Source organism: Prionailurus viverrinus, chromosome A1 (genome assembly GCF_022837055.1).
Source record: "Prionailurus viverrinus isolate Anna chromosome A1, UM_Priviv_1.0, whole genome shotgun sequence".
NCBI classification, from domain to species: domain Eukaryota; kingdom Metazoa; phylum Chordata; class Mammalia; order Carnivora; family Felidae; genus Prionailurus; species Prionailurus viverrinus.
In genome coordinates this window covers 72230242-72243157 of record NC_062561.1, presented here as the reverse complement: position 1 = coordinate 72243157, position 12916 = coordinate 72230242, and the positions used below count along the sequence as shown (strand labels likewise).

Below are 12916 nucleotides of genomic sequence, written 5' to 3'. Positions count from 1 at the left end.
TTGGTCTCGAAGGGAGGAGGAGGGGCAGAGGTAGCACTGAACCACTGTTCCTGTGTCTTTCTCTATTTGCCCAGTGACCTGCAACATTAATTTCCCAGCTTTCCTTCATGTTTCCAATCAAATTTTCTTTAGTAAATATTATGCCCTTTGAGCTGATAACATTTTCCAATTATAAATCCACTTTGGGGATATCAGCGGCACAGGCCTCTGGGCTCTAGGGTGCGGTGTGCTGTGACAGAGCTCTCATGGCCCACGTGCATCGCCGACTGTGTCCTGCTCCCAGAACGGCCATCAGCACGACCCTGCCAGTCCCGCTCTCTTGGGAGCAGCTAGCTCAAGTCCTAGACCAAAGAGGGAAAAGAAAAACCAATCATAAGATAAGACCACAGGGCTGCTGTGTAGTCAGCACAGATTATTTTAATAGATGGAAGAATCTAGTAAGGTTTTTGCCTTTCGTTTCTAAGAAATTTTTTATACATTTAGGATTTAAAAAAAATTTTTTTTTTTTACCTAAATCTATTTTTCTTCTCCTTCTTTTAAGGTTGCTGGTGTTGTCGGCCGTGCAGACCTCCTGGGTGCCCTGTTCTTTCTGTTATCTTTCCTTGGCTACTGTAAAGCATTTAGAGAAAGTAAGCATGACATTTGCCTTCTTATGTTTAAGATGGGAAATTAATCCATTTATATAATTTTATCACTCTGCGAGGATGTGGGTCAAAAAGTCTCTCTTTAGATATGTGTTTACTCCATTGCTTTTTTAATACTACAAACTTTATACATTAGCGTTCACACGGGGCCATTCTATTGAGTGGTGAAACCAAGAGCTTCTGCTCTTACTAACACAGTCGTGGTTGATTTTTGTAATTTTATTGGCAGTAAAATTGTAGGGGAAGCACTTTTGTTTATTCTTTATTAAAACCTCTCAGTGGAAAAAAAAACCAAAAATGCTGGAACAGATGACTAGCTGTGGATAGGTAACTGGATTATGAAATTCTTGCTTTAATCATTGGAGTGTTATTAGTACTTACAAAGAAAGTCATTGTTGCTGGAATTGAAATGAGTCATTGGGTATGTGTGTCGGGGTGGAGGCATGGAGGAATGTCTTGGGACAGCATAGCAGGTGCACTTACTGAGACGCAGAGAATCCCTGTATGGCTCTGCTCATTAGATGGACTCCAGTCATCCCCAAGTCAAGTCATACCTTCCAGGTTGCTCGATCATAGACATTGGGTGTGATGAACTTGGCTTATGTAGTAGTCATACCTGCCAGCTCCAGCAACAGTTACATGTCCAGTTTCTGTATCTGAAGAAGTTAGAAGTTTATGGACTGTAGAACTCTCCTTATGTGTCACAATCAATGATTTATGTCGGGGGTTGGGGTGAAGTGAAAAGAGGGAAGGCTCCAAGGATGATTTCCTCTGGAATATCTTCAGTACCTTGGCCTCCTTGAAGTTTTTCCACAATTTCTCAAGGCTCAGGTATGGTCCAGGGTCCAGGACTTTCCTGTTATTGTCATATACTAATGCTTGTTCTTTGGTACCTTCTGTGAATTAATCCCTTGTTGATCACAAAGAGCAAACCACTCATTCATAATGTTTGTGTGCTGGGGCTGGTGACATGGAAATCTCAGGGCTGGTAAATGGCAGGCAGGCAGGCAGGAGTCAGGGTGGTCCCATGGGCCAAATCAAGCCTGTTAGCTCTTCTCATGTGGCCTGCAAGCTAAGAATGATTTGGTTTTTTTTTTTTTTTTTCCAAAATACACGTTGAGCCATTGCTACCTAATTTAATGATCACGTGTTCAGGCAAATTTTAAGAATTATTTTTATAACTTTTTTTTTACCATTTCAAAAATGGTAGTTTCTTTTTTTCCATAATTAAATTTACACACCTTCCAACCACAAGTATTACAAAAGAAAGTTAAAAAAAATCATATCTTACAGATCCTAAACTTGTCTTCAGCATTTAGCTCAAAGGTCTCACCATCCGCAAAAAATTGTTCTCCTGCTAAACTCATGAGCTAAAAGTTCCGTCCAAGTAGTGACAAGACGGTCTTTGCTAGCCCATGGTCATTCTCTTCTTTCTTTTTTTAAGTTTATTTATTTATTTTGAAAGAGAGTGGGAGGAGGATAGGGACTGAGGGAGCAGACAGAATCCCAAGCAGACTCCACACTATCAGCACAGAGCCTGATGCAGGTCTCAAACTCACAAACTGTGAGATCATGACCTGAGCTGAAATCAGGAGTCAGACACTCAACTGACTGAGCCACCCAGGCACCCCTAGCCAATGGTCATTCTTGTCCCATTTTCCCCAGCCAGTCAGGTCTGAACAGCAGAGTAAGGCTTGATTGGGGGGTGAGGGAGGAGGGCTAATTTTCCCCAGTACAAGATGGCATCTGAAGCTTGATGGGAACTTGAGAGGCTTGAGGGAAGGGTTCAGGTCCTGTATTTAGTCAGAGTCCCTGCTGGAGGAAAGGGAAGAGAAAGAAGAAGAATGCTTGGCATGCTTGTGGTGCTTGCGTGTCTTTTTATGAGCTTTTCTTCATTTTCTTCCGCATCTTCTTGGCCATCACCATACCTGGTCCTACCATACCATGTGCCAAGGGATTCACAGGAGGCATGCCAGGAACAGGAGGTGGGTAGGGACCTAGGGGTGAACACCCTGGATCCCCTGGTTGTGGTACAAGATGAGGGGTGCACCCAGGGGGAAAGCTGGATCCCCCAGCAGCTGCTAGGGGAGTTGGAAAGAGGTCTGGAGGACAGGCAAGATTGGAGCCTCCAGGGATTTGGCCCCAGCTTGCTGGCACTGTTGAGGTATTTTTCTTCCAGCCTTTACACTGCTGCCTGGGCTTGACTCCTCCTCGGCTCTCTGATTTTTACATTTTTAAGTGGCTGGGAAATAAAAACCAATAGTAACCTATTGTGACATATAAAAAATGACATGAAATTCAGATTCCAGTGCCCACATATAAAGTTTTATTGAGACAGGCACACCCACTTATTTTCATTCTGTCTGGGACTGATTTTGCCCTACAGAGTCAGTTCCATAATGTCGACACAGGCCACCTAGCCTGAAAGCCTAAGACACTTACTGCCCAGTCCTTTGCAAAGTTTGCCAATGTCTGAGACAGATGATTTTCAGGGTTGTTGTCACCATCTGAGTGGTTCCAAATTTTTTTTAGTAATGATTAATACAGGTTTCCAGAAGAAAATTTTTTACTTATAAACATAGATGACTTTGCTGCTAATATAATAGCTGCCATTTATTGGCTATATCTAGTGGCACATGTATATGTGTGTATGTTATGTGTGTGTGTGTGTGTGTGTGTGTGTGTGTGTGTGTGTGTATATGTATATATATATATACACGCTTTCTCATTTAAGTATGTAACAGTCTTTGTGGAATTACTTCCCCATTTTTCCAGATGTAGGACTGACAGTTTAAGTAACTTTTTCAGGGTCACACAGCTACTTATGGCAGAACTGGGTTCACACTGGAGTCTAACTCACTTCAAAGCCAACAGCAGCTGCCTTGTGTTCCTCTGCTTCCCTGTACTCATTGGACCAATGAGGCAAAGCTTATCAAAACCATCATTAAAAATAGCCAGGAGGGGGACAGCTGGCTGGCTCAGTCAGAAGAGCGTGTGACTCTTGATCTCAGGGTCATGAGTTCAAGCCCCACATTGGGTGTGGAGATTACTGAAATAAATAAATAAACTTAAAAAGAAATAGCCAGGAGGTACATTCAGTTCTACTAACAAATTGGTAAATTATTAGGCATGATAATGGCATCACAGGTATGTTTTGAAAACAGTTCTGTTAGAGACTCATGGTGAAATATTTGTGGATGAAATGGTATAATGTCTGCGATTTGCTTCAAATTAATCTGAGGGGAGGCAGGAAGCATGTGGCCAGACTGGCCAGAAGTCGATCATTATTCGAGCTAAATTAGGGGGATATAAGGGTCCCTACTGCCATACCTCCACTTTGGATGTTTTTTGTTTTTGTTTTTGTTTTTAAATAGTTGTTTTCTTTTTAAAGGCCAGGTGAGTCACCAGATTAAGCATCAACAGATTTTAATGACATGCTTTTTTAATCTTTAAAACATTGTGCTTATCTCAGACATCTAGACAATCCATTTCTAAGGATTTTTTTCCTTTCAACCTTACACGAAACAAATCAGTAGTTAATGACGTGGGACCATCCCTGAGGCCTGAGGTTCTGCCTCTCCTGAGGTCTCTGTGTGTTTGGAAGACAACCATTTAGAAGGTTGAACGACATCTCCTTCGTTTTCTCCCTCCCCGCAACTCCCAGGTGGTGTCCATCCCCACAGTAAGTGTCAGCGGGGCTACTTAACCTTAACATTTGCTTTCAGGATTCTGAAAGAGTTTCTAACACAGTTTGCCTTTCAAAAAGTGCTATCCTAAGGTAAAAATGACCCAAGGACCAGATTCTTGTGATATTTTAATGTCCTGTATATTAGTGGGAGTTCCCTAGCAAAACAAAGACTTAGTTACATTATTTAAATCCCCATAGACTTTTCCTCCCTTATTTTTCTTGTGATAAAATACACGTAACATCAAATTGACCATTTTAACCATTTTAAATGTACCAGTTCAGTGCATTAAATATATTCCCACTGTTCAACCATCACCATTGTCCATCTCCAGAACTTTTTCATCTTGCAAAAGTGAAACTCTGTACCCATTAAACAGCAACTCCCTGCTCCCCCTTCCTTAGCCCCTGGAGAACACCATTCTACTTTCTGTCCATGAGTTTGACTGTTCTAGGTACCTCAGAGAAGTAGATTCATACAATATTTGTCCTTTTGTGTCTGGCTTATTTTACTGAGCATAACACCCTCAAGGTTCATCTATGTAGTAGCAGGTGTCCGAATTTTTTTCAAAGCTGAATAATTCCATTGTATGTATATATTACGATTTATTTATCTGCCAGTGGGCATTTGGGTCCTTTCTACCTTTTGGCTACTGTGAGTACTGCTTTGAACATTGGTGTACCCAATAGACTTTTTCAAAAAATGAACAATAGACTTCTTTTAAACCTTATTTTTTTTTCTACAAAAAGATTTAGGCAGGGTTGTAAATTCTTCTAGCACAAGCTGTGTTGTTTTGATGTTCTACGCATTGTACCTAGAACATCCATATAGAAACTACCCGTAGTTCCCAAGGGTGGACTGGAGTTGGCCTGTGAGATTTTTCACTCACTGCCCCTCCTCCACCCCATCCTGTATAGACTGAACATGGGGCAGATTATGTCTTGGAGCATCAGTTGTCTCAGACCTGCAGCTCTGCTGAGACACAGCAGAAGGGTGACCCCAGTGGCCCCAGACTGCACCATGCTTACTGAGGACTTGGTTACACCCAAACACCCTGCACCCCCCTTTGTTACCATTATTTTATCATACTGAGATAAAACCACCTGACTCACCATGTTTCTGATAGAGCAGAGGTTGGGGACAACTGAACAGAACAGCTTAAAGTACAGAGAATACTGGTGGTAACTTTTCTTCCTGAAACTGAAAGTTAACTTAGCAATTAGGCGTGTCCAGCTCTTCCTGGGGTCGGTATCTCCCCACCTATGGTGATCATAAAACTCCTAAGATACACATGGCCCCGGGGATCTGGTAGGGGGAGCAGTAGGATGACAAGTGCACCTGCCCCAGCCTCATAGCACATTGAGTACCATTTTGTGGCTTTTCCATAAGACCCAATCGGAATGGGAAAGTGGGAGAGGGGGAGAGAGTCCATTTTCTACTCACTCTTATGCTCATTATAGACAGTGGTACTTCACGTTCTTAAGTTGCCAAATAAATCTGCATTTGTAATTACAGAGGATAATTTATTCATCATATTTCTCCTAAATAAAATTAAAAATTAAATCTGTTGGCCTTTATCAAAGACAACTCTAAAGTTGTAATGAAGAATCAATCATTTTATTAATTTTAACACATCCCTCCCTTAAAGACTCCATTCCCTATACTGAATGCCTGTCAAAGACATCAGAAGTTTTTTTTTGAAGAAAAGACTAAATGTTGATAGATTTTAACATGTGGGACACATAATCTAGGAGATAGAATAAAACGTCTCACTATTTCTAAAGATTACTTGGGTGGATTAATGAAAAACTATCAGAAGACTAACAGTTCTTCTATCAAGTGTGAACTGATACATTTATTAGCCTCCTTTAGGGTGGACTATTCTCAGAGAATGGTGAAAAACTAAAGACATCTTATATTCTTTCCCTGGTTCCTTTAGTATTTACCTCCCCCCCCCCCCGCCTTCATTTCACAAATGTACATATTCTGACATATGCATCTCTGTTAAACTCATTTGTAAATTACAAAATTATCTCCAAGAGCCATCTCTACAGAAGATAAATTTTTTAATAAAGCCTTTGGAAACTAATACCAAAGCTAAAAGTGTTTTAACGTGTGATGGCTTTTCAACTAATACATTGATTCTTGAGAAATTGGTGAAGTATATTCCAGTATGGATGGAACTGTGTTAACAGTAGTAGCAATATGATCTTTCTTTTTTGGTTCAGTAGCATTCCTTTGACATTTGTTGTGTTTGCTTTAAAAATGGAAAGAGATTGTTGGGCCTTTAATGTTACATGTGAAATGTTTTCAAGAAAGTTAACCTGGAAATACTTCATGTTTGCACACAGATAGCAGTGATAAATGTGGCTTCTGTGGAGAGCCTTTTAAGAATCTGAGTAGATTTTCATTAGGTTGAAGTTCCTTAGGACAGAAGACAGATGGATCAATTAGGAAAAAGGTTTTCTGTTGACCTCTTGTCTACAGGTCACCCCACCTTCCCAGGATCTGTTTTCCTGTTCACTTGAACCCCCTTCAGGAAAAGGCAAGGGTAAATGAAAATGAGGCCTGTGGCCCTGCTTCCAGACTGAAGTGAATGGCCTTCTACAGTCTCTGTCAGCTTATTTAGTCATTGGAAAATATAAAGCTATGAGGTTGCCCCTCTCCACACATCCAGTCTCAGTGTCTTAACCCTGCCAGTTATTCTTGGCTGTGGTCTTTTGTGTCCTTTTTGTCCTCTGACTGTATCCACCTGCCCACATAGGCTTTGCATTACAGATCATAATCATTTTTTCCCCTTGGGAGTTTAAAGTAGGTGGTTGAAAACACCCATCTCTCAAGCTGCACTCTCCATCATTTTGAGTTGGTTTTCAGGTCCCGCTCACTGTTTTCACTGCTATTTTCAGTCCTGCTCACTGTTTTCACATCACGGAGTATGGATGGTATGATTGAATTCTGCCTCCCAAGTTCCTTGCGGGTCCGGAGGCAGTGCAACCTGTATTCGAAAGAGAAGGACTTACACTCAGTTATTAGCTTCCCCGGGGAAAGTCCCATTTCCAAAACGTAAGGCAGTTCTCTGATCCCTCCCCTACAAGGCTCTGCGCCCTGAGCTCCACCTGCTGTAATCTCAGGAGCAAGCAGAGCAGGGCAGGACATGGTGAGCTGGTGAGCGGATGCCCAGCCCTGTCGCCCACTTGCTCCATTCACATCAGACAGCCCCCTCAGCTCTGCCAGCCACTCCTCCCCTCCACACTCCCGAATCCCCCTTTGTCTCATTATCCCCACCAAGTCTGGTAGAGCCTTTCCTAGTCTTTGCTGATAGAGACACTGTGTTTTCAGCCACTTTTCTATGTTTCAGATTTTTCATACTCCTTTTTAAACATACTAAGAATAGAATCTACGTTTATAGAGAACTCTCTGGAATAATCCTTACACAGCATGGTAATGTTCAGCTTCATACCTATGGTGGGTAAGAGTCTTTTTAAAGAGGAGCAAGACTTTCACGGGTGCCCGGGTGGCTCAGTTGGTTGGGCGTCCGACTCTTGGTTTTGGCTCAGGTCATGATCCTGGGGTCATGGGATCAACCCTGAGTGTCAGGCTCTGCACTGAGCGTGGTGCCTGCTTAAGTCTGAATCAATCTCTCTCTCTCTCTCTCTCTCTCTCTCTCTCTCTCTCTCTCCTTCTTAAAAATAAATAAAGAGGAGCAAGACTTTCATAAACTAATAATACCATCATAGAGAAGAAGCAGTAAGAACCCTATATGCAAAAGTGATTCTGGTCAAGCATCCATGATAAGACTTTTCTGATTCTGTTCTAAAATATAAAATAGCACACAGGCTTATCAATTTTTGTCATCCATTCTTTCACCAATAATTAACCAAACCTTAAGAGTGTCCTTTGTACCAGGCCCTGTGTCCTGTGTTGGGGATACAAAAACTAGAAAGTCCATGCCTTGAAGGGCTTATGGTCCAGTATATTTTGATTAAAATAAAGGTTTCGGCATTCAGAATACTCAAGGAGTGGAATGTTCTAGTTTTCCATACTTCCTTGTTAACTTTTTCCTTCCTGTGCACACCTCACAGTGGGCTCTCAATAAGTATTCTCTTCTTATCATAGTGCATTTATACAGAATTGATGACTGTGGCCTTTGTACTATTAATTTCTTTATTTTCCTTGAAATGTGCATCTTCTTTTTTTTTAAGTGAGATATAACTGACATAACATTTTATTAGTTTTAGGTGTACAAAATAATGACTCAATATTTGTACATATTGTGAAATTATCACCACAGTAAGTGTAGTGAGCATCCATCACCATATTTTTTTAATGTTTATTTATTTACTTTTGAGAGAGAGATTGAGAGCAGGGGAGAGGCAGAGAGAGAGGGGGGGAGAGAGAATTCTAAGCTTGCTCTGCAATGTCAGCACAGAGCCTGATGTGGGGCTTGAACTCACAAACTGTGAGATCATGACCTGAGCCGAGATCAAGAGTTAGATGCTCAACCAATTGAGCCACCCAGGCTCCCCATTCGTCACCATATATAGTTACAATTTTTTTTTCTTATGATGAGAACTTTTAAGATCTACTGTCTTAGCAACTTTTAAATATGCATTACAGTATTGTTAACTATAGTCATCATGGTATACATTACATCCTCAGGATTTATACCTAGAAATTTTTACCTTTTGGCCACCTTTGTCCACTTTGCCCACCTCCACTGTCCTCTGGCAACCACCTATCTGTTCTATTTTGGAGTTTGTTTGGTTTTTAATTCTACACATAAGAGAGATCATGCTGTATTTGTTTTCTCTATCTGACTTATTTTCCTTAGCACAGTGCCCTCAAGGTCCAAACATGTTGCAAATGGAAGGAATTCCTTCTTTTTTTACATCTGAGTAATATTCCATTTTGTTTATACTGTGTATATGTACATATATACACACACGGTATGTGTTTTATATATATTATATATTTATAGTATTTTATATACTATAGTGTAATATGCTATACTATATCATGGTATTACATAGTGTTAGTAATATACCATAGTATGTAATATATGGTGTGTATATAATATATATAGTATTACATAGTATTATAGTATATGTATAATGTATATTTTATAGTATATATATAATACATATAGTATTTTATGTATATAGAATGTGTATGTGCATATATATATGTGTGTGTGTGTGTGTGTGTGTGTATATAAAAAATGGTTTTTCTTTATTCATTCACCCATGAACTTAGATTGTTCCATGTCTTGGCTGTTATAAATAATGCAGTGAATGTGGGGTGCAATATCTTTTCAAGACAGTGAGTTCATTTCCATTGGATAAATACCAGAACTGGAATTTCTGGATCACATGGTAGTTTTACTTATGCTGCTAATTTCTTTCATCTACTCTCTATTAAATTTCCTTCAGTCCAACAGAGCAGAGAGGTTGATACTAATGGACATTCATATATCCAGGTGTATATTTTTTCATTTGGACTTTGAGCTACGTTAAGAAATAGTCACTCCTCTGTTTTCCCTGCCTCGTCAGTGTGCATTTTACAAAAAGCTGACTAGTGAGCACACGTGGTAAACACACTATCATGACGGTGATGACAGTTGCTCGTGTTATGCCACATATTTTAAGTGTCCCACTGAGAATCAAAGCTCTTTTGTGGTAAAAGTTCAGTCCGGCATTTATTGGATACAAATAATGATGCTGTTTGTTGTTTATACTCAAGGCTTAACGTGACCTGGTCTTTGTTCTTTTTGGATCTGAACATAAATTCAAAGAAAGGTCTCACAGCAGTTACACAGAAACTTGTAGTTCAAGAGAGGTTTTTAATATTTTTTATAAGGGAACAAAACATTGAGTACTCTGAAATTAGTGGTTTAACTAGTCAAAAAAAAATCTCTTTCAAAGGATGTATTTCTTTTTGATAACCTCATTAGCTTTCTTTATAGATGCAATGTATGTATTATAAAGCTCTAGGCAATTTTTAACTGCCTGAGTTTATTAACAAGCAATTTTGGGCTAACCTCTAGAATCCCCAGCATTTTCAGAAAATGAAAAAAAAATCTACTCACATAACATTTCTGTCTGGATTTTTTTTTTTTTGTGGTGGTGGCAGTGGTGTTGGGGTGCTTAAATAGAATATTTCCATGCAAGATCTTTTGTTACAGAATCCTTTTTTAAAAAGGAAATGTCCTGGGGCACCGGGGTGGCTCAGTCAGTTAAGCATCTGAGTCTTGATATCAGCTTAAGTCATGATCTCACAGTTGTGAGATTGAGCCTTGAGTCAGGCTCCCCATTGAGTGTGGAGCCTGCTTGGGATTCTCTCTCTCCCTCTCTCTCTGCTCCTCCCCTGCTCACTCACATGCTCTCTCTCTCTCCAAATAAATAAATAAACATTTTTAAAATAAATAAATAAAAATTAAAAAGGAAATGTCCTTATAAGGGAAACTACACTTTTTTTTTAAATATTTATTTGAGAAGAGTGCAAGTGGGGGAGGGTCAGAGAGAAGGGGACAGAGCTGACAGGCTGACAGCAGCAAGCCCGATGTGGGGCTCAAACCCACGAACTGTGAGGTCATGACCTGAGCCGAAGTCAGAAGCTCAACTGACTGAGCTACCCAGGCACCCCAACCATTTTAAATTCTAAACTATTGCAAAAGACAATATCCCAAATATTAGTTGTTGTAAGTTCTTAAACGTTGTTTGCTTATTGCTGTCCTTGCCACAGTTCGGGGAGCTAGAATAGAATAACTCTTACTCTTGGGGTATCATTTCCTCATATTTTCATTCTGATTGAAGACATCTGTTTTCCTTTGACTTAGAATCATGCAGCTCTAAAAAACAATAGGGAGACTGTGTATCTCATGTACTATAGGACTCTTCTTTTTAGATTTGGGGTCATTGCTGACTGAATTCTGACTGTGGTATTCATGTGCATTTTCTTTTCTCTGCTTTTATGTTTCTTTGGTTCCTACATCACTTGATGTCCCCCGAACGGGCTGGTATTTTAGAATAGCAACGTCTGACTTCTTTCATTCTGCGGGTGGAAGCACTGCCTGGTTGGCTCCAACTTTTGGAATGGGAATCTGACGCTCATTGTGTCGCTCTGGCAGAGGGAGTGGGAGCCACCTGCCGGGGTGGCGTGGTTCCCACACACAACATGACATGCCAGCTTCAAGGCAGCAAAGATGCCAGGCATCGAGTGCTGAAGAGGGGAGCTCATACAATGCGATGCTTTCACTGAAAGAAGATCTTCCCACCAGAAAGTAGTACCAGCTCCGAAGCACATGCTTCATTAAATTGATCACATCTGTTGGCACTTGTGGGTGTTAGCACTGACAAGTGTCTCTCTGTTAGTGCATTTTGGGTTTTTTTTTCTTTTTTTCTTTTTTGGCCTGTGCTTCCTCCACTCTATTAGCCTTTGCCTCATTTATCTAAGTGATTGTATTATCTTTGATAATGCAGACATAGACTGAGACAAACATTTTCGAGGCCAGTTTATGAAGCTCTGGATCATAAACTGTTGATGTTTCCTAAAGCTGCATAATTATCCTAGAGCAAGGTGTCTTCCTACGTGAGGAGAGATGTCACATGGTATAAGAATGGTTCCTTTTCTCCTCCTGGGTCATTGGTGGTTGCAATTTAGCAGACTGGCTGGAGATGAGACAGAAGACTCTGGGTAAATGCAACATCCTGAGATGCTCGCATGTAGCTACGTACCAGTTAGATTTCCCTATTTGGGGAGGATTGTTTTGAATAAAAATATTCATAAATACAACCACACTGGAGGCGACATCTGGCTCTCAGAATTTATGGTTACTGTTTGTAACAGCTATGAATTTAAAATTAACACGGTCAACTTTTGCTGTGCCTTTTTAATATTCCTTGCGTAATTTTTTAAATGTTTAATTCCAGTATCGTTGACATACAGTGTTATATTAGGCTTATGTAATTTTTTTTTAACTTTTTTTTTTTTAAAGAGTCTCTTACATGGTGGGGATTTTTCCATTGTGAGGAAATTTCAAGACATTAATGTCAAAAGATGTGACTTCTGGCTGTATTTTTGTTCACATTGAAAGTGAATTGTTAACTTTTTTGTATTAAATTGCATATCATAATTGCATAACAAATGTTGTAATATAAGACTTCTGGTAGACATAGAAATAAATGAAATTATTGATTCCCCAAATACCTATTGAGCACCAGCTGTTGGAGGTAGCCTATCATTATCTGTTTCAGCTGTCCTATTAAAATGTTCAAACTTGGAAATAAAAAAATGGCTTTCATTAGTTAATAAGTTAATTTCATTAGTTAATAAGAGCATACCCAAAAAAATGCAAAGCCCAAATTCATCTAGAGATGCTATATCTTGGCAACTATTAGCATTGGTCACCTTGACAAATCAAGACTCAAAAAGGAGTCTTGAGTCTGAGGAATTACATGGGTAAAACTATGCTAGAGAAGGCCATATTACTAGAAGTGCACTAGGCTGGGCTGTCCCCAGACTCAGAACCAGTTTCCCAGTTGAGTATTTACTTTTTATAAGGCCCTCCTTGACCACTCCCATACTGGA

At 40.0% G+C, this 12916-nt stretch overlaps 1 protein-coding gene across 2 annotated transcripts in view; it reads left to right on the top strand.

Moving 5' to 3' along the window:
• The window catches only part of TMTC4 (transmembrane O-mannosyltransferase targeting cadherins 4), a 64725-nt gene that overhangs the window by 17626 nt on the left and 34183 nt on the right, over window positions 1-12916 (top strand). For both annotated transcript variants that reach the window (XM_047861884.1, XM_047861876.1), the window contains exon 5: window positions 542-629. In XM_047861884.1, the coding sequence (XP_047717840.1) occupies window positions 542-629 (88 nt within the window). The remainder of the gene's footprint in view (window positions 1-541; window positions 630-12916) is intronic.